This window comes from Gracilinanus agilis, chromosome 1 (assembly GCF_016433145.1).
Source record: "Gracilinanus agilis isolate LMUSP501 chromosome 1, AgileGrace, whole genome shotgun sequence".
NCBI lineage: Eukaryota > Metazoa > Chordata > Mammalia > Didelphimorphia > Didelphidae > Gracilinanus > Gracilinanus agilis.
The window spans coordinates 440,860,835-440,882,603 of record NC_058130.1 but is presented as its reverse complement, the minus strand read 5'-3'; the positions used below and the strand labels follow the sequence as shown (position 1 = coordinate 440,882,603).

Sequence of the window (21,769 nt, the reverse complement as noted above, 5' to 3'; positions counted from 1 at the left end):
GACTTTAAGCTGGAGCCCAAATACCAAAATCGGACAACATCTTTTCAAATTACCTAATGCGGTTATAATTCTAGATTCCACATATTCTAAAAGTGGTTATAAGAAAAGAAGTATATTTATAATAGCTGGGGTTTTTTTGGGAGAAAAAAACTAGAAACTAAGATTTCCATCAATTGGGAAATGGCTGGACAAATTATGGTACATGAATAGAATGAAATGTTACTGTGCTATAAGAAATGATAAAAAGGGAAATTTTAGAGAAACCTGGATACTTGTATAACTTATACAGAGTGAAATGAGCTGAACCACGAGAAAAAATTTAAAAAGAAGCAACCACAACTTAATAAAGACAAATATCGATGTAAAGACTCGACTCTGTTCAATGGCAATGACCAATCATGATTTCAGAGCATGAATGATGAACGATGCTACCACCTCCTATGAGAGGGGGAGAGATACAAATTGAAGAATGAGACATATTTTTGGACATGGCCAATGTGGTGATTTGTTTTGCTTGACTGTGGATATTTTTACCAGGGTAAAAATAAAAGTTATACACACACACACACATGCACCAGCTAGAAGAGTCATCTTTAGCTGACCAGACAGAAAGGGGAAAGGCAAAGTAAACAATGCCTTGGTAGTAGTGCTCATATTGTATTTATAAAGAAAATCAATGAACTGAGAATGCTACAACTAACAATTGCACATTATGCCAGCTGGCCATATTTTCTGGGGAAAATATGCTCTATAGTTTTTAATCCATTCTCAAAGAATTTCAGATTCTCCCTTTTTCTTTCAATTCATTATCTCTTTTTGGGTTAAAAAAATAAAAATGATATTGTCATTTATGCCTTTTTCTTTTTGTAACATTGCTATCACTTCCCAATAACTTTCCCTCTCTTCTCCATCTACCACAGAAAGTCCCTTGTAATAAATAAGTGCTGTCTAGTAAAACAAACCAAGGCATTGACCCTGTCTGAAAACACTTTGTTCTGTATCTGTCATCCATCACCTCTTTGCTTACAGGGAGGAGGCCTGCTTCACCATTAAGTCATCTAGTTAACAGGTTACATATTGATTAGTTCTAAAATCTTTCAATGGTGGTTTCTATCTAATAATCATGATGTAAGTTTTTAAGGTGAAGTTATCTTCCTTTTGCTACAACTCAAACAAGTTTTCCAATTTTCTCTAAACCTTTCTCATGGGTCATTTCTTTTTTCTTTTTTTAAAACTCTTACCTTTTGTCTTAGAATAGGTAGGGTAAGGGCTAGGCAATTAGGACTAAGTGATTTGCCCAGGGTCACACAGCTAGGAAGAATCTATATGAAATAAAGAAAAAAAAATTTTTAAACCCTTAACTCCTGTGTGCTCCTAGGTGGAAGAGTGGTAAGGGTGGGCAATGGGAGTCAAGTGACTTGCCCAGGGTCACACAGCTGGGAAGTGGCTGAGGCCGGGTTTGAACCTAGGACCTCCTGTCTCTAGGCCTGACTCTCAATCCACTGAGCTACCCAGCTGCCCCCTGAAATCACATTTGAACCCAGGACTTCCTATCTCTTGGCCTGGTTCTCTATCCACTGAGCCACCTTACTGCCCTTCCCTCCAATTTGGTCATTTCTTTAGCATAATAATATGATCCATTGCATTCATATACCACAATTTGTTCAACCATCTTTGCTTTCCTTTCAGGCCTTCCCTTTGAAAAAAGGCTGCCATAAATATTTCTTGTATATATTTCCCTATGTCTTTTACTTTCTTAGGGTATTTGTCTAGTAGAGACATTGCTATTTCAAAAGTTAGATATAATTTTATGGCTTCAATTCCAAGTTATTTTTCAGAATAATCGGACCAATTCACAGTTTTACAAACAGTGCATTAAGGTGCCTGTCTTATCATGGACACTCTCCGTACTCCTTCATAACAAATGAATGATTTTGTTGTCTTTTGTCATCTTAGCCAGGTCAAGCTGTTTTAATTTGTATTTTCCTTAGCAGTGACTTAAAACTTTTTTAGGGTATGAGCTTGCATTTCCTCTTTTGAAAGCTGTTATTTCATATCCCTTATTACAACCTAACATATCTCCATCGAGTCTCCATAAGTGGAGTATCAGACCATCCGGATAAAACTCAGGTGTCAAATCACACACCCAACTGTGCTGTAGTTATTTAATTGAATCCTCCAGAAGTTGCACCACTACCCTATTTCCCCTTCAGTGCCCCTTGTTAGTGCTGAGGGAGTAAGTATAGGGGTCGGCAACCTTTTTGGCCATGAGAGCCATAAACGCCACATTTTTTAAAATGTAATTTCATGAGAGCCAAACAGTGCTCACAGTGCGAGCTCCTGTAACAGCGCCTGAAAAAAAAATTGACTTTATGGCTCCTGCAGAAAGAGCCATATCTGGTCCTCAAAAGAGCCAAATATGGCTCCAGAGCCATACATTGCTGGCCCCAGGTAAGTGGGTTCTCCAACACTTGGAGCCCAAGTTCTGTCTGTGTCCAGCACAAATCAAGAGTTGACAGATGGAAGAACCAACCAGCTAAATTTTCAAAGACTCATTTCCATTCCGTTGGTCTTCGGGGCTGCTGAATCTATTTTGATCACAGGAAATTCATTAAAGCCCACCAAGGCTATTGGGTCTTTTGCAATCTGTTCCGTCATGGTACAATTTACAGTGGGATGAAATCATAGATATTTGAAATTCAACTCACACTTAAGACAACCTCCTGTGAGTAAATACAGTAAGTTCAAAAGTTTGAAGAGCCAGAGACACAATGCATTTTTTTATTCAGTGAATGAGTTTCAGAGAGTACTTCTAAGGATTTTAGTAGCAGCTTGGAGACAAGCAAAGAGTTCTAAAGAGGAATCTTATTTGAAAAAAAAGCAGAGAACAGAGCGAAAATTCGGAGTGGGGGAGGGGAATCAGTTGGACGACTATACATTATTAGTCTTCGAAGAGCCCAAGTTTACACAGGTACGGTTTTAGCCGCGTCTTAATAGAGAATTGTTCTACAGATATTCATCTTTGGAAATCCAAACCCATCCAACTTCCCCAGCTTCTCTCTGATTTTCCTACAAATAAGACCTTTCCCGGGCCCAGTCTGCCAGAAGCCTAATTAGGGCTCTCTTTTCCCTTAAATAGGTGGCTCCCCAGCAGAAGAGTTGCAGAGAGCAAGGAACAGACTAGGTTCCCGGTCTCCTTAGATTGAAATCTCCTCGTGGGCAGGTGCTTTGGCTTCATTAAGTATCCCCAACGCTTGGCTATAGGCGCTTAATAAATGCTTACTCCCCACTGAGATCTCAGGTCATGTTTCAGGTGAAGGCGGAGAAAGTGCCCCCAGGAATTGCTGTGGAACGAAGCCATTAGAAAACACTTTTTTTGTGAAGGAGACACTAGGAGTGGGCAGTGCCCCGGTGCCACGCCCAGCTGCCACCAGAGTTCTTTCCAATTTTACTCCTCCAAAACTGCACTGCTCGGAGAGTATCCGGGCCTTAAGCTTCATCCTTCCCCTCCCCCTCCTTCGGATAAATGGAAGCTGTGCAACCGCGGCTACGTGGCTCTTCAGTCAGTCCGGGCATGCTCAGTCTTCTGGGTTCACTTTGGGTTGCAAAACTAAGGAAGATTTTTTTTCCCCCTTCCCCTCCCCAGGGTGGCAACTCGCGAGCCCTCAGAACGCCGCGACCCCGGGGAGTTCTAGGACGCTGTGACGTCACCGCGCACGTCCAAGCCCGGGATGAGAGGGTGTTGGGGAGGTGCTGAGGCCACCGCGGAGCCACGTTGACTGGGCCGGAGGGCGCTGGGGTGCGTGAGGAGCTGGGGTGGGGGGGTAGTGGGGGAGAGTCGGGCAGAGTCCCTAGCCCCGCCCATCCCGACCCGGCCGTGAGAGCGGGGGGAGGGGAAGGGGGTGTGCCTCCCGACCAGCCAGCGGCGGCTCCAGCTGTTGCAACGCGACGACGCGCACGGTCTCTTTTAGCGACGGGCGGGCGCGCGCAACTGGTCGCCTGCTCCCTGGTCCCTTGAACCGAGACAAAAAAGGAGAGAGCGAGTCAGTGTCCACAATGTCTTCGCCTACTGACGAGAAAGTAGAGACTAGAGCTGGACACCCTCCTGCGGGTATTGATTACTCCTCCCCTCCCCCACCCCTCCCTCTTCTGACCCCTGCCAAACCCTGAAGACTTAGAAGAAGGACGGAGGGAATTTTCCTGGAGGGCAGTGGACCAGGCCGAGCTTAGACGGGGCTGCCCACGTGCCCGCGTGGCGGTCTTTCACACCCCAGGTTCCCCCGAACTCCACTACAGGTTGCCCGGGGGAGGAAAAGGCGTCCACCAGGGCGCTGACCCAAGGGGTGGGGGAGGATCCCCTCTGGACTGGGCTCGCCCCCTGAGGAAGGGTCGCAGAGTGGGGCACATTTCCTTGCTCCCCCTTGTACATTCCCCTAGCTCCTAGGGCCCGGGCTGCTTGGAGTGGCCTAGAGAACCCAGGCGTGGAAAGTACGGGAGAGGAGGGTCCCTCCCCCTGCTGGAGGGCTTGGCCCTTCTCTAGAGTGATGTGACTGACAGGTCACTAATGAAGTTAAGTGTGCCTGAAATGGCATTGGTATTCACACCCTACACACCACTTTCTTATATAGCATTATTGTTATGATTTTAATGTTTTTGTTTTTTATTTTTTTAAAAAAACAGCTTAGTCATTCTCCAGCTTGGGGTGGGAGGTGGGGGTAGGGAGAAGGGTTAGGTCCTGGCGCAGGTCCATCTAAAGATTTACTGTTTAGAGTAACCCTAGGGAAAAGAAACAACATTCTTTGGGGGAAGAGTCTTTACCTGGGATCTGCAACCTGTTTTTTTAAACTATTTTGACCATTGCATTTCAATATACTTCCTAATCCTATGTGTTTTGTTTTATACATTTAAAAATATTATTTTGAAAAGAAGTGTCCACAAGCTTCTCCAGACTGTCAAAAAGGTCCATGATACAGAAGGTTAAGTTTTGGTAGACTTTTTGGAGTGGCATGTTAATTAAGCTCCTCTAGACAGTTACAATCAAAGTCCTTTTAAAAGATCTTTTTAGTGATGAATGATTTATCTGGAATGACCATATGTTAAGGTTGGGTTTTTTCCCCAAGGGTTGCAAAATTATTTGAACGTTAATTTTGGCCAGTGATCTGATGAAGACAAATCTAAGGCTAACAGTGTCTTGCTAAGAGAACCATAACTAAAATATTTCTAATCATGGATCTCTCGAAATGACATTTTACCCTTAATTTCCCTGACCCTCTAAATTTCCCCTACTTTTCAACAAAGGCAGCAAAATCTTAAACTCTGATTTAAGCAATAAAGGCACTTTAAAAAAAGGGTAAATCTAAATATAGACAACTTTAAGATAGGTGAGAAGTAAAAGGTGTTTTCCCTGCTTAGTTCTTCCCCCTTTTTGTGCAGACTTTTTTTTTGGTCATTTCAAAATTGTCTTGACAGTAATTTCTATCATCCCTTTGAGTTATATCTCTTGAGGTTCTAAGTGTGAAGAAAGCACTCTTGATATAAGGCTTGGTTGTGGAAGAAGCAACAAGACAGGAGCCATTGTTATTTAATATGTTTCATCCTTAATGTGTTAATTGGCTGTGTTAACTGAAGGTTTAAAAAAAAAAAACCTTGGAATAACTTAGAATATTAAAGGAATGGGGCCTGCCTATGTTCTGTGGCATATGTTTTTCCTTTTTTTTCCCTGAAGTGATTTCAGGTAATAATCTCTGGAATTATATTTTCAACCCTTAATTGGCTGACTAAAGAAATGCTCTTTGATATGTCTTCTATATTAATATACTCCATTTCTGGGTGGGTTCCCCCCCCCAAAATTGAAACTGAGGCATCTATATGGGGGGGGAGCATAAAAGCTGACTATTCCTGATGAGAAAATGCCTACCTTGTATTTTAAAAAGTACCTTTAAGTATCACCAGAAAATATTTAAATTTCAACAAGAGATGGGTTTTGGGGTCCTCTAGGATAAACAGATTTTTTTAATGTGCCTCAGAATATATTTCTTTTATAGGCCTTGTTATTGAACATTTTAATGTAATAGATATATTTCATAGGACATGGCTTGACTCATGACACTGCTGAGGCTATATAACAGAGATATGTTAAAAATGATTTGTGTTACAGTGGAATTCCTTGTGGTTTAAGTTAGAAATATTTTAAGGAAGAACTTCATAATACTCTTGTTTTTTCTTTTTGAATTAAAAAAATCAATAGCCTTGAGAATTATAAAATGAACAATGATTCATGCATAAAATGGGAGAATAAATTGTTGAGAAAAAGAGAGGCAGTGTTCTGCAGTAAATTTATTTAAGTTGGAAACTGAAGACCTTGGTTCAGTCCTGGCTCTGCTATTAATTAGGTGTGTACCTATGACCTGTCAGTCCAGTTTTCTGTATTATCCTTTATATTTGTAATATTTAGAGAAAAAGAAGATTATAATGAACCAATTAATTGAGAAAATGACCACTTCTATAACTCTGGAAAATTTGTCTCTTATTTATCTAGTGAGTAGTTCAAGGTAGTTTAAAAACAAACATAAAGCAGTCTATCCAGTGTGTTCATAACATCATATAGACAAAATTGGCCCCATATAGAGTAATTTTTTTTTAAAACCTTTACCTTCTCTTTTAGAATAGGTATTGGTTCTAAAGCAGAAGAACAGTAAGGGCTAGGCAGTTGGGGGCAAGTGATTTGCCCAGGTCCATAGCTAGGAAGAATCTGGGGTCAAATTTGAACACCGGACCTCCAGTCTCTCTCCACTGAGCCACCTAGCTACTCCCTACCCCTCTCCCCCCATATAGATTTAACCTTAGTCTATTGATGTTTTGTAGAATCAGATGGATGATTTGGAATACTATGTGATGGTAAATATTGAGAGATATGGACTATTTGGGCTCTTTAAAAAAATCTACACCTTAACAACATAAAGCCAAGAGTACGAGAAGAGATTCACTTTCAGTTCTCATCATTATTTTGTCTAGAGATTTAGTTTTTGGATTTCTTTGATATGTATTATGCCATTTGGTTTTTAATGGTTTTGTGTGTTTACTTGTTATTACATAGCCTTCTTTTTCTCCAAGTGTTAGAATTGGAATGGACAATACAGATGATTTAATTCAACATTTCGTATTTAATAGACAAGAAAACTGGAGTTCAGAGAATTGGACTGACTAGCCATAGGCACATACCTAGTATGTGTACCAGTGTATGTAAAACATATATGTATATATAAATTTTAATATATGCACAAATACAAAGATACACATATATGTGCATGTATGTATACTTTTTCCTGTCATTGTTCATTTCAAAAGAAAGGTTGGCTTTCCTAGGTTACATACATTTAATGAACTTTAGAGACAGGATTGGTTACAGATCTTTGCACTTGAGAAATAATTCTTTCCATCACTAAGCTATGGTTGTGTGGCTCTTGAAAGAGGGAGACAATCCGATACCGTGAAAGAAGAGCTAATCAGAGAAACTCATTTCAAATCCTTCTTCAGAAGTCTGCGCCTTGGGTGAGTTTAGAAAAGTCAGTTCCTCATCTTTGAATGGGTTCTGAATCTTTTTTGCTTACAAACCCCTCTGGCATCTACTGAGGCCTACGGATCTTTAATGTTTTAAAATGTATAAAATATCCTGAGGATTACAAAAGAAATTGTTTTATTCAAGGCTAATTAGCAAAATGTTAAAGCAACAGGCTTATGGACCCAAGGTTAAAAAAAAACAACTAGATTAGATGGCTTCTGAAAACATTCCAGCCCTAAATCTATGAGGCCAGAACTACTAATTTACAAAAGTCAGTCAGCAAGCATTTAAATGCTTAGTGCCATGTCCTGGAAACAAAAAAAGGGTCAAATTGCCCCTGAACTCAAGAATTCCCATTCTAATGAGAAAAAAAACATGTAAATCAGTAAGGACAAATAAAATGTCTTCTGAGTAAATGGAAGTTAATTTCAAAAGGTAAGATACTAGTATCTGGGGACCATTGGGAAAACTTCCTATTGAAGATAGGCAGAGGCAAGGCCTAGGAGGCAGCCAGTGAAAAAACCTGGGCTTGAAGGGGGTATGTCATTTCAAAAAGTAACAAGGATAGTGTAGCTAGATCATAGAGTATATGAAGGGGAATAAGGTATAAGAATCCTGGAAAGGTAGGCTCTAGGTGGTGAAGAGCTTTAAATGCAAAAACAGAGAAGTTTATATTTAATGCTGGAGTTAACAGGATGTCACTAGAGTTTATTGGGTAGGAGGTTGACATGGACAGACATGTGCTTTAGAAAATCATTTTGGCAGCTGATTGAAGTATAGATTGAAGGTGATTTGAAGCAGGAGGATCAATTAGAAAACTATTTCAATAGGCCAGAAAATGAGTGATAAGAGCTTTAAGAATGTTGGTGACTTGAGTGGAGAAGAAAGGCCTATAAGATGTTATAAAGGCAGAAATAATGATATTTGTCATTGGTTTGCAGGTGTGGGGTATGTGAAAACAAGAAAGAATTTATTGGGGAGAATATGGTATAACACAGTTGATCCTGTGCGTTAAGAAAATAACTTTAGTGACTGAACAGCAGACTGATTGGACTGGAGAAAGACTTGAGGCAGGCTGATCCACCAGGAGACTATTGCAGTAGTCAGGGTGGGGGTGGGGAAAACACAGAAGTGGAAAAAATAATTAGACATCACTTGTGGTTTGTGAGCATGATACTGATGAAGAGCCAGCAAAGGATAAGGAACAATCATGGAGGAGGAGAGCCAGAACAAAAGTCATGAACAAACAAAAGAGGGTAAGATACCCAGAAGAAGACCAGCAGGATCAAATGCTGTACAAGGTCAAGAAGATTGAGAATTGAGGAAAAGTCAATAGATCGGACACTTAAGAGATTATCAGTAATTTTGGAGAAAATAATGTGAGTTGAATGATGAGATTGAAAGTTAGGGAGATAGCATGAAATTTAGAAGAGAATGTGAGGAAAGGAAGTGGAGGCACAGCATGTGTAGACCATTTTATCAAGGATTTTAGATAAGAAGGGGAGGAAAGGTATATGATTATAGCTATATCTTCTTAGTTATAGTCAGATCATGTGATGGTTTTTTAAGATGGGAAATATTTGGGAGCATGTGTAGGCAGCAGGGAAGGATCCAATAGATTTGAGAGAGCATGGAGGCAATCCTTTGGAAAAGAAGGGAGGGGAGTGTGCATGCAAATGTTTGTCTTGGCAAAGAGGACTAACTTCCATGATCATAGGAATATAGATTTAGATTTGGGAGGGACCTCAGAGGCCTCACATTTTGAAATTTGTCCCAGGTCATAATGAAAATTAGGGGGCACACTGGGTAGCTCAGTGGAGTGAGAGTCAGGCCTAGAGACGGGAGGTCCTAGGTTCAAATCTGGCCTCAGACACTTCCCAGCTGTGTGACCCTGTGCAAGTCACTTGACCCCCATTGCCTACCCTTACCACTCTTCTGCCTTGGAGCCTAAACACAGTATTTTTTTTTTAAACTCTTACCTTCTGTATTGTCTCCAAGACAGAAGGTAAGAGTTTAAAAAAAAAAAATAAGAAAATTAGTCCCAGGAGTGCTCAGCCTAGCACAGGGAGTGAGAGACAGAGGTGGTATGGCTGTAAAGATGGGATTTAGGCCTGATTTAGCGAACTGTAATAAATAGTTTCTTAACAATTAGAGCTATCCAAAAGTAGTACAGTTGGCCTCCAAAGGTTGTAGATTCTTTACTTGGAGTTTTTAAGCAAAAGTTAGAACATCCCTTTTGAGATACAGAGCAGCTTCTTGTACAGGTAGGGTAAGTAGATGACCTGGGACATTGCTTCCCACTTTAATAAACCATGTCTATGAGAGGAGAATGCCCTGAGGAATGGAAAACAGCACAGACCAGGACATACTGAGTCAAGAGTTATAAGAAAATGATGAATCTGAGTGTAGACAGTCCTAAACTTACAATTATGATCTGGTCCACATTATCCTTTGCAACACAGTTCACATGTTGGGTTGATTCTGAATCTTTCAGAACCATCAGGAAACAGATTAAGCACCTACTATGTGCCAGACATTGCTAAGTTCTGGGGACACAGAGGCAAAAAACAGACCTTGCCCTCAAATAGCTCAAAATCTAGTGAGGGAGACAAAATGCAAACAAACATATACAAACCATATATAAGATAAATATAAAATAATTAACAGAGGAAAGGCACTAGAATTAAGAGGAGTTGGGAAAGGCTTTCTGTAGAAGATGGAATTTTTGTTGAAATTAAAGGAAGCCAGGGGAGTAGGTAGAATACCTGGCACCAGGAAATGAAGTGTCTTGTTCAGTGATAATGGATTAACGAAATGAAAGGAAGTAAAGTATTAAAAAAACTAAAAAGATAGGAGGGGACTAGGGTTTCAAGGGCTATGAATGGCCAAACTGCATTTTGTATTTGCTTCTGGAGTAGGACGGTGACATGGACCTGGGTTTTTTTTTAATTGCTTTAGTGGCCAAATGGAGGATAGATTGGTCTGGGGAAAGACTAGAGACAGACTCACTTACCAGTAGGCTATTTCTGTAGTCTCAGCATAGGTAAGGAGGGCCTGCACTAAAGTGTGATAGTAGTGTCAGAGAGAGAAGAGGGTATATATAAGAGATGTTGCATAAGTAAAATTGACAGGCCTTAGCTACAGATTAGATGGTGGGTAGGGTAGACAGGGTTAGAAATGATGAGGAATCCAAGAGGACTGCTAGGTTTCTAGCAAGAGGAGCTGGGAGAATAGTGGTGATCTCAGCAATAGGGAAGGTAGGAGTGGTGGAGTATTAAGGGAAAAAATAATGAATTCTGTTTTGGACATGTTGAATTTAAGATCTCTACTAGACACCCATTTCAAGATGTCTGAAAGGCAGCTGGAAATGCAAGATTGGAGGTCAGCAGAGATTGGGGTAGGATAGGTAAAGCTTAGAGCTAGTAATTAAATCCATGGCAACTGCTGAGATCAACAAGTCAGACAGGTTACACAGAATGAATTATCTACAGGTGCACATAAGGCTCCTAAAACCTCTTTGTAATCTCTATAGCCATTAGGAAGGAAGAACAGTAGACTTGAGAACAGATCAGAGAGACCTTGACTGTATGACAGGAGTTTTTAGGATAAATTTCTAGGGACTCTGGTGACTAGTTTTCCTATTGACCATGTGGAATTGTCACATTTACCATCCTTTTGACTTTGCCTGATGATAATAATTGTAGTTGACATTTATAAAATGCTTCAAATTCACAGAGAACTTCTTATCTCATTTGAGTTCCACAGCAACCTTGGAAAGTAGATTCTTCAAGAATGATTCCTATTTTATAGATATGGAAAGAAGGTCAGTTGAAAGTAAATTCAGTAGAAAGAGTTCTAGACATTGGCATGAATGACTTGGGCTAAATCTAACTTTGTGACCTGTTCCTAGGATACTACAATACTTTCTCCCAATCATTTGCAAAGAATATCAAACTCCAGTGTTTAAAATGAAGTTGACAGATCAAGAAGAATTAAAAAGAAAAACCAATTTCATAATCAGCTTGCAAATGAAGACTATATAATAGATTAATAAGGCCAGCCCAGAGTTATGTCAAATGGGATGAAATTTTCCAAATATTTTTAAGCATAAACAGAAAGCAAGATTGGGGGGTGGCTTGAAGGGGTTTTGGGTTGGTGGTAAGCCATCTTCTAGGAACAAATATAGTAGAAAAACACTACCCAGCTAGAAAGAACATTTAAAAGTAATCTAGTCAATCATCCTGCCTTCAGGTCAAATTATGCCTAATTGCTCACAGCTGCTCATTTTTCTGTAAAGGTCTCCTAAGAAGACCTCAGGAATCTTTTAGCCACATATCCACATGTTTCATAATTCCCACTGTAGGAGAATAGTATGGAAAACAGTGTAAGTTCCTTGAAGGCTTATTCATAGTGCCTTGAGCATAATAAGTATTTAGTGAATGTCTGTTGGATTGGAAATATCTCTAATTATTTCACCTTCTATGATTAAAACCTTTTGCTATCCTTCACTAAAGACAAGTGGCCCTATATAAAAAAAACTCCACATCTCAAAAATTGTTCATATCTTACTGTAATAATATCTTCCTCTGAACTTCATTTTTATTTTAACTTTTATACACTGTACTAGCTTTAAAAAAATTTCCATAAGATTCAAAAGGAGAAAAAAGTATTATAATACTTTACTCCTAAGTGAATCTTAAAATTCTATGTAGTATACTTTTCACATATTTAGTTAATCTTGCTTGAATAACTGGAATTGTACTTTACTTTCTTCAGTGCAGTTGCTTCTATATTTCAGTACAGATCTAGGCCCACCAGAATCTATCCAAAGGGAGGGGGTTCTTAACCTGGTTCTGTGAACTTTATTTTAAGTATTCGGATAAATGTATATGATATAATTGGATTCCTTTGTAGGCTTATGCATTTTATGTTATATATTTAAAAACATTATTCTGAGAAGGGATCCATAGCTATAGGCTTCATAAGCTTGCTAAAGAGATCCATGATACAATAAAAGCTTGCAAAGATTATCCTTAATTTTTTGTATTAAATTTCTTTATCAATTCTTTCTTGAAATAAGTAATCTATTATCTCAACTTTAAAATCTTTTTTTCCCCAATCATAGAAAATGTTTTATTGAAATAGCATTTGATTTATACAATAATGGCATGAGGCAATTTGAGGTATTTTAAATGTAAATATTTTATCACTTTCATGCCAGAGTGACCAAATAGAAGTTTGTAAATGCCCAATTTACAATCTGGTGATTTCTTTTTCATCTCAATTTTCATTGATAAAATAAGATTTGTAAAATCACTCTGCAAACCTTAAAGCACTATATAGATGCTAGCTATATATATATGTATATATACATACATATAATTACCAATTTTTAATATATTATATTTATATAATGCTTTAATGTTATTTCATTCCTTCAACAACCCTGTGAAGTAGATGTTATTATTATCTCCATTTTACAGCTTAGGAAACTGAGACAGAGAGGTTAAGTAATTTGCCCAGTCACCCAGCTAGTAAGTGGTTAAAGAAGGATTTAAATCCAGATCATCTTGATTCCACATCCAGCTTTCTATCTCCATTGTACCCTGCCTAGGCCAAGGTCCACTCCTATCTCAATGTGCTGAATACTGAGAAGGGATTTGCACATAGTTTGGTATAATCAGCTATTTAAAGTCAATCTTTGTATCTGTGTTATCCCCTTGGGATATATGTAAAAAAACTAGATATCATTTGATTCAGAATGGAATATGACTTTCCTGTAATGAGTATTTTACTTTCAAAAAACCAGCAAGTATTATGACCCTAGTCCTTTTCCTTTTCAATTGATTTATGGAATACATTCTCTTAAATCTACTAGTTTGGGAAAACTGGATCACTTCTCTGGGTAAAAAAAGTGTCCTTTCACTTTTTTTAATTGGCATATATAGAAGTTGGGCTGATCCCCTGATGCATATAATAATTTGTATTATGCATACATATACCAAAGTTAAATATCTCTTCATTAGACAAGCAGAGAACCCATTTCTAGTCTGTCTATTGTACTAACATTGACCCCTCATGATAGATATGTTTTTCCCTAGTTCTTTTCATCCATAGCCTCTTTTACTTCACAAGAACATTGAATCATAGTTGTAGTACTGAAAGAGATCTTAAACATCAGATAGTCTATAAACACTTCATTTTGCAGATGAGGAAACTGAGGCCCTGAGAGGTCACATAACTTGCCCAACTTTACCCAGGTAGCAGGAAACAGAGCTGAAATCCAAAGCAAGGTCATCTGATTCCAAATCCATTGCTCTTTTTTATTCTACCATGTTTTCTAAATCTATGAACTCATCCTAATTTAGGTTATAGGTTGAAACTCAGTTTTATTTGTGGGCTAGCAGTTACCTTACATTTGAGAGAGAGAGTATTAGGAAAAGCTTAGCACAGCGGGCAGTATGCCTTCTTGCTAAGATCTTTGGTCAAACTCATTTCTGCCTATGAATAACTCAGTAACTGGGCCCAAGTGCTTAACCCTCTTGGCACCCCAGCAGTCCCTAACAAACAGAAGAATAGCACCTCTTTCCAAGCTTTTCTTTCTAAGATGTGAGATTAATGAGGCAGTTAGTAAAGCATTTTGAAATGCTTGGGAGAAAGGTGCTGTGTAAATACAAAGTATTGTTATTTATGAATGATGGATGATGCTTCACAATGTGCTAGCAAATGTGCTGTGGTTTGCAGTCCTTTGTAAAAATAATCAAGTCTTAATGATTTGAGACCTCACTGCTGCTCTCTACTACTAAATATTTGCAGAGAAATGGGGTGAGACTGCTTGTTTTATGAGAGTTATTGCACATACAGATTAGCAAAGTGAGAATTAGTGAGGTTCTGTTTCATCTAACAGCAGTAATGGTGTTCTACTGCAGAAAGGAGAACATAATTATGAGCTGTATTATTATTCATTCCTGCCAGTCTTTGTATGCTTGTGTCAGTGATGTGGATAGAATCTCATTGTTAAATACATTTGATTGGCCCAGTTCCCCTCCATTTCTCTTTGGAGCCAGAGCCATATGTTGCTAAAGTTACTCTAAATCTAATTTATGACAAGTCTGAGTGTTACTAATTTTGACTCTTTTTTTTAAAATGTATTTTGAATCTTGGTTGGAGTTGGTAAAATTTGAGGAGAAGAGAGGGATGGGGAAAATATTACAGTTATGGTAAAAATTGGGAAGAAAAACCCACACTGCATTTTCCAGCAAAATTATGTTTAATTTTGTATTAAAGTATTCTGATGCTTATTAATTAAATACTTGATAAATTTTACAAAGGAAAAATTATTTTTCCTATAGTCAAAATTTCTGTAGAAAATATGCAAGGATCTGTGATTTCTTCCAAATGGATTACTTTTCCACCAACCTGTCTGGGATAAGGTAGATGAGCTCAGGTTTATATATAGTAAGCATTAAAGGCAAAATTAAAACCCAGATCGTCTTAACTCCAAGTCTAGCAATTTTATCCACTATACTGAACAATGTATATTGCTAATATTTTGTAAATCTACTTAAGTAGAAATTAAAAAATTTTATTTTATTTTGGTTACCCAAAAAAGCTACATCCCTTAATGTAAAAAAAAATCTATATTAATCCTAATATATTTGTCACCCTAAAATAATATCTCTTTGGAAAGAAAAAATGGATATACACTAAAACTAATTATGTAATATGGCTATTGTTGTGGAAAGGTTTTAAAAACACATTTCTTTAAATTCAAATGCTTTATCTTTTATACAATTGTTCTGCACTTTCACAGGATTAAAATTTTCCAGCTAGAAAGGACTTTCAGAGGCCATTCAGTCCACCCCTCTCCCTACTCCCTAATTTTATAAATGAGGGAACTGAGACTTTGAGGTCAGTTCTCAATTAATTTGCCCATATCCATACAGCTAGTTAGTGTCACAGACAGGATTTGAACCAGTCTTCCTGATTTCAAGACCAACATGATATCTACTATGCCAGGCTATCTTTCCAGTTCTACATTATCACTTAGAATACAACTAAATGTTGACCCTAGGTTTTATATAAGCTAGATTTGGGTGAAAAGTATATGTAAAAGTGCTTTGCAAATATCAATGTGCTATGTAAATATCACTTATTCTCTTTTTCTTTCTTGACTGTTTTCATATCCTTCTATTTGTCTATTTCTTGACATTATTTCTTCCTGAAAATAATTTTCTTTCTGACTTACAGGATTATTTCTTGAATCCTCTCTAAGAACCTTTCATAAACCAGAGTGTAAAGAGGTATCCTTCAAGCCCTTTAACCTCTCTAGCAAAGAGGCTAGTTGAATTTCCAGTGGTGGATCCTAAGGTAGGGAGATAAACATAGAAAAGAGTTTGCAAGATGCTTTAAATAGTTCCCTTAATGCCCATGTTTCTTATATAGCTAAATGAACAAAAAAAGCCCCCTTTTAGCTGGAAACAACTAGTTTATAGTCGTGAGTGTTATGAGAAGAGCTATTTTTAAAAACATATTCTCCAGAATCCAGCCTGTCAATTTACCAACAGCTATTAAATAACCAACACTTTTAATTGTTAGCAGTTAGCAGGTTAACTTACAGTTATCAGCCACATGGTACCTGATTTTTCATCCTTCAAAGGCACTCATTCTGCAAAGTAGTGGGCCAGTATAGTTATTAGTTAAGTATTAAGCAATTACTTATATGCCTTGAATGTTATGTGCTGGAATGAAATAGTCCCTACTCAAGGAATTTACCTTCTAATTAGAGAGATAACATATATAAAGCTAATAATACAAATGCTTACAAAGTAGTTAATAACAATAGCTAGCATTTACATAGCATTTAGAAATTTGCAAAGCACTTTATAAATCTCTCATTTTATCCTCATAAAAACTAAGAGTTGGGTGCTGTTATCATCTCCATATCCTATGAGGAAACTGGTCATCTATACAACTTAATTTTTCAGATGAGCAGACAGAGTTTAAATTACTTGCCAGGATCACACAGCAATAAGTGATGGCAAATTTGAACTCGGCCCCAACACTCTTGGCTCACACAGTGCCCTCTCACTGTAGTTTAGTAGTTTATAGGGCAGTTTAGGATGAAGGACTTAGAGGGATCAGGAATGACCATGCAAAAGATGTTGCCAGAGCTGCTTCTTAAAGAGAGGGGCTCTATGAGGCAGCTAGAAGGGGAAAGTCCTTTTCAGGTGCAGAGGACAGCCAATGCAAACACAAACAAAACAGAAACATGAGATAGAAAATGAGGACCAGAGACATGAGGTTGATTGGATCATAAGAATATGGGAGCAGGAGTAATGTCCAGTTGAGGCCAAAGAGGTGGATTCAGGACAGCTTGTATAGGACTTTATAAGGGAAGTAGACAAAGTAATATTTTCTTTGCAAATAGGAAGCCACTGAAATGGGTTGCATACCTTTACACCCTTGTCAACTCATTTTGGAGTGTAGAAAATAATAAATGCCCTGTGTTGACTTAGTTCACCATTTATTCTTTACTTGCCTCTAGTACAGCAGGAAGCCTTTTAATTGCCATAATCTCTTTAATCTAGAGAATATCTATACTAAACAAATAAGTCATTGTTTTCATAAGTTTGAGATATTGGTCTCTTTAGGAGTGAGGAGTAAGGAAAGTTTTAGGTAGGGAGGTGGATCAGGTCTTATGAGCCAAGCTTTGGTACCTGTTTTGTTTGAAATTCATTGAGCTCCCTCATGTTTGAGGTACATCATATTTATATGTAAACTCCAAAGCCAAATAAAAACATTTATATTATCACTACTAGTTCTCTTCACTAGGAAATAATCAGTCTTGGATTTATTTGCCAGATTGTTTTTATTTTCAAGTTAGAAGTCTATTACTGGTTAATTCTGGATTTAGTGTAGAGAAGGGGGTAAGGGAGAAAGGAGAGCAGGAAATGGAATTCCTTTTTCTCCCTAGATTTGTGCTTGTAATCTTGAAAGTATAAGTGACTAATGGGACTGGAAGAACATTTAGAATATATCAGAAGGGAAAAAAAGGGAGAGAGTACTAAATAGGAATTTGGGGAGGAAAAAAACTATGTAGAACTTATAAAGGAAGTTTTCTTATGCACACTCATTTTTCAAAGGACAGCAGCTGTGAGTTGGTTTTCTAAGATTTCTAATGAAAAAATATAGGCCTTCTCCACATTGGGTTTCCCTGACGGACATTTTTTTCACAATAACATATTAATATATAACCACAACCACACTAACAGCTGCTTATTCTTAAAGATGCAAATCTCCTCCATATTCTTGATTGGTGGAGACATTGTCAGGAAAATCTTTAATACTTACCCAATCAGAAAACAGTTGCCATGCTAGCCTAGTAAGATACCTTGAATCACAAGGGGCAAAACTGTAAGAACAGGACAACAAATAACTTCTTTTCTCTTCCACACTTATTCTCTCCCCCTATTTCTCTGTGTGCTTATTTGATTATTTCATTCCCTTTGTGGGGAATCGGCCAGACCCATTGAAGAAAAGGTATATGGTTGTATAGTAAAGCTTTACAGGTTTGAAGGACCTACATTCAGGTACCCCTACCCATCCTCTGCAAAACTCCCTAGAAAATCCCAAAACAGAGCTAGTCTGCCTTGCTTTTATCCATTAATTAGGAAACTTAAGCCTCTGCAGTGGGGAAGTTGTGGTGACAGGAGAGTTTATTTTACTTTACAAAGTCTATTTAGTCTCACTAATGCGCAAGATCCAAATTTAAGTTCGCATACTACAAATTTGAGCACTGGATTCAGCCAGTGACCCTTCTGTGCAAAGTCCAAACCAAGACAAAATTGGGAAATATTTTAGAAAATAAATAAAAATACAGTAGAATATGGATATGGTTAACATGTGATTTTCTAAGTTGTTATGTAGTCATCAGGTGTCCTTATGTATGATTTAGTGCCCATACCCTTTTTCTAAATGTTGACCACATAAGAATGTATTTTATAGGTATCCAAAGTATCCTAACAAGTGTCCTGTATTATTTCCCTTAATACCCCTTCTTCCCAGGTCCAATTAATAATGTTAGTCAAGATATGCCTATATTTGCTATTGCTGATATTGTTCCTATTTTCATAAATGAAATATATTCCAGAAGAGATTAAAGAAGACTTTAACTATTATAATATAATAATTAGAAATGCCTTTTGGACTTCATTACAAGAGTACCACTGGGTATCCATTATAATGAAAAAGTATTTCTAGAAAATAGTCTCTCCTAATTTGGGGGCAATCTTAAGTAAAATGTAATCTACTTCAGCTTCAGGTCTTTATGGGCCTTACTGCCATTCTTTATATCTGCATTAATCAAGAAGCTTAATGTGAAACATTACTGTTAATTGTCTATAAACAGTTCAATGAGCTAGCAATGCTGGATGGCTTTGGTGGGTCCCTCCAAATAGTAGTTTGGAGTTGTACAATAAGAGTAGAGGAACATTCTTTTTCATTTTAGATTATTTGTCATGAGAATTTAAATATTTTTACCCTTTTGCATTGGGAGTTTGTAGCCACTGTATACTTGGAAACCCTTTATATTCATTGTTGTCCTTAGATGTTTAAATTCCATTTAATAATGGGAAAATCATCTATTTTAAAGGGTTGTTCAGTGAAACATGTCTTTACAGTTTTACCTATTACCAAAATCTTTATAGTCATATCAACAAACATTTATTAAGGGCATGGTACATGCAAGGCATAATTAGATTGTAGCATTGAGATAAATATGGCACAGACCCTACTTTCAAAGAGCTTACAGTCTACCACCAAAATAGTCTTCCCAGAAGAAAAGGAAATATGGGAGGTAAGGTTCTCATGCATAAAAGTATTGTTCTCACACTGAAGCATGTGGAATATTCTTTTAATATTAGACAGAATTATATTTCTTACCAGTGAAAATTAACCCTTCACAGTCTGGCTGTACCTTGTCTTTTCAACCTCATTTTACCCTTCTCCCTTTTGTATATTTTTTTAAAGGTAGTATTCTCCATCACCTGTTCTCATCCTGCGGTTAATATTTCTTTTAATTCCACAGCCATCTCTTATACGTGGAAGTAGCAACTCTTCACCCACTTCCTAGTCTCCTGTAAAAATTCTTTCCTTTCTTCAAGGCCCAACTTTGATGATCCAACAAGGTTCCATTTCTTTACTGAAGCCTGAAGCATTCCTTGACTCCCCTACCCCAAGTTAAAAAAAAAAATGTTCAGCAGCAGTGACGGCTATAGCAGCAACATGAAGAGAATAAACAGTAGCCTTTCCAGTGATGACCTTATTCTGGAGGACTTAGAGACAGAGGGAGAGAGACAGCTAAGAAGCCTCCTTCACCATCAACTCGATACTTCTGTTTCTGTTGAAGAGTGTGTATCTAAGAAGCAATGCTTTGCTCCCGCTGCAGTGTACAAGCCCTTTGGTGAGGAGGCAGCTGGGGTTTTGAGCTTGTCCCAGTTTCAGGCACTACAGAAGAGTGACCAGGAAATTGCATCTCTGAGGGACTTGGGTCTTACCGATAGAGAGATCATGTTGTGGAAAAACCGTGCTTCATCAGAGAGGGGTACAGGGCTGGGAGCAACCCCTGAAGCAACACAGGACTGTCTTCGAGACATTGAAGAGAAGATCTCGGAGCATCAGCGCATCCTGGCTTTGCCACAGAGGTTTGCAGGGTGTAAACAATTGAGTCGACGGGAGATGGAAATAGAAAAGGCTTTGTTTCAGGGGAATGATCGCCATTCCTTCCTGAGGGCTCTCTATTACCAAGGTGAATCCCATAAGAGACTAGAGACTGAAAAGGACCCCATTAATAATCTGGAGACTGTTTACCAAGAGATGATGGCCAAACCCCATCTTGAAGAAGCTCAGCTTATGAGAGGTGAACCTTTTGCTTGCCCTTTATTGGACCCGTGTGCATTAACGGACAGTAGTATCACAGCTAAGAACCTGTCAGTACTTGAGGATCAAGGAAACCAGGCAGCACAGGCCAAGGGGCCTAGCCTCTGTGTGGTGAAAGCTATTGAATCTGAGGCACAGCAGTGTCTTACTGGGCCCAAGAAGTTTACAGAAGTAGTGGAATTTATCCCAGAAGAAGAGATCGCGAGAAATCGTCTGTCACAGGAGGACATCCGAAAAATACCTATGTTTGCTTCATACAGTCCTGGAGAGCCAAACAAAGTACTGTATTTAAAGAACCTCAGTCCTCGGGTGACTGAGAAGGAACTTGTCTCCTTGTTTGCTCGGTTCCAAGAGGATAAAGGAACTCCAATTCAATTCCGAGTGTTGACTGGCCGCATGAAGGGCCAGGCCTTCATCACCTTTCCCAGTACGGAGATAGCCCAGCAGGCATTGCTTTTGGTGAATGGATATAACCTCCTGGGGAAAACACTGGTGATAGAGTTTGGCAAAAACAAAACACAGAGGGCAGGGCTGCATTCGGCACCCCCTACCCAACATGTGACACACAGCATGACAGAACAAGATGGGAACTAACAGAAATGGATTGGGGTTCTGTTTTGTTCTCCCTTGTATTTGCAACTCACTTCTAGAATCTGTCTATAAAGGATCATCTCATAGGAGAGAGTGATTATAAAGCACCCAAGACAGTCCTTTTCAAGTGTTCATTCTGGGTAATTGTTGGAAACATTTCCCTCAATGAGAGACCATATGGGATAGAGGAGATACTGAGAATAAAGTTTACCCTCCACAGGGTAAGATAGAATGGTTGTTTCTGAGTTGTTTCCTTCCATTGGATCTTTATCTCCTGCTGCCTTATAGAGGTTGATGAAACATCCAAGACAGTCTCCTATTAACCACAAGGGGAGGCAGCAGTCTCCAGAGACCCTCCGTCCCTCCCTGCCTACCACACCAGTCATCTAGGATTGCAAGAGAGCTAGGCTTTGGGGGTTAAGTGACTTACTCAGGATCACACAGCTAGGGAAGTATCTGTGTTGGACATCTTTTCAATAGTCACTCTTGAGCCATAGTTTACAGCTTATATTTCTTTTACTTCCTAATAGATTTTAAATTCCCTAACAAACATTCATTAAGTACTTATTATGTGTCAAGAACTTTTCTAAGCATGAGGAAGCAAAGACAAATGTGAAACATACCAACTTATAGCATTTTAGATCTAATGCCCTTAGAGATCATCTTTCCTTAGTTTTC

The 21,769-nt window shown here is 38.4% G+C and overlaps 2 protein-coding genes across 7 annotated transcripts in view; both read left to right on the top strand.

Annotated features, from left to right (window-relative positions):
* The first annotated feature begins 3,720 nt into the window (after nucleotides 1–3,720).
* LOC123238092 (RNA-binding protein 41-like) lies at nucleotides 3,721–21,323 on the top strand. 6 transcript variants are annotated; one of them, XM_044665450.1, is made up of 2 exons: nucleotides 3,721–3,799; nucleotides 19,726–21,323. In XM_044665450.1, exon 2 carries the CDS (start codon nucleotides 19,814–19,816, stop codon nucleotides 21,092–21,094), a length of 1,281 nt encoding a protein of 426 aa, XP_044521385.1. In that variant the 5' UTR covers nucleotides 3,721–3,799; nucleotides 19,726–19,813; the 3' UTR covers nucleotides 21,095–21,323. The 6 variants fall into 6 exon arrangements, with proteins under 6 accessions (XP_044521385.1, XP_044521394.1, XP_044521377.1 ...); XM_044665459.1 differs by lacking the exon at nucleotides 3,721–3,799 and adding an exon at nucleotides 4,096–4,111; XM_044665442.1 differs by lacking the exon at nucleotides 3,721–3,799 and adding an exon at nucleotides 4,097–4,111 and having other exon boundaries at nucleotides 19,650–21,323.
* LOC123238125 (death associated protein) overlaps nucleotides 3,956–21,769 on the top strand; it is a 73,390-nt gene continuing 55,576 nt past the window's right edge. The window contains exon 1 of the mRNA XM_044665496.1: nucleotides 3,956–4,111. Coding sequence (XP_044521431.1) covers nucleotides 4,057–4,111 — 55 coding nt within the window. The 5' untranslated portion in view covers nucleotides 3,956–4,056. The remainder of the gene's footprint in view (nucleotides 4,112–21,769) is intronic.

Bases quoted from the DNA above. Each gene is read 5' to 3' on its own strand.
- LOC123238092 (XM_044665450.1), top strand. From the start codon at position 19,814: ATGTTCAGCAGCAGTGACGGCTATAGCAGCAACATGAAGAGAATAAAC.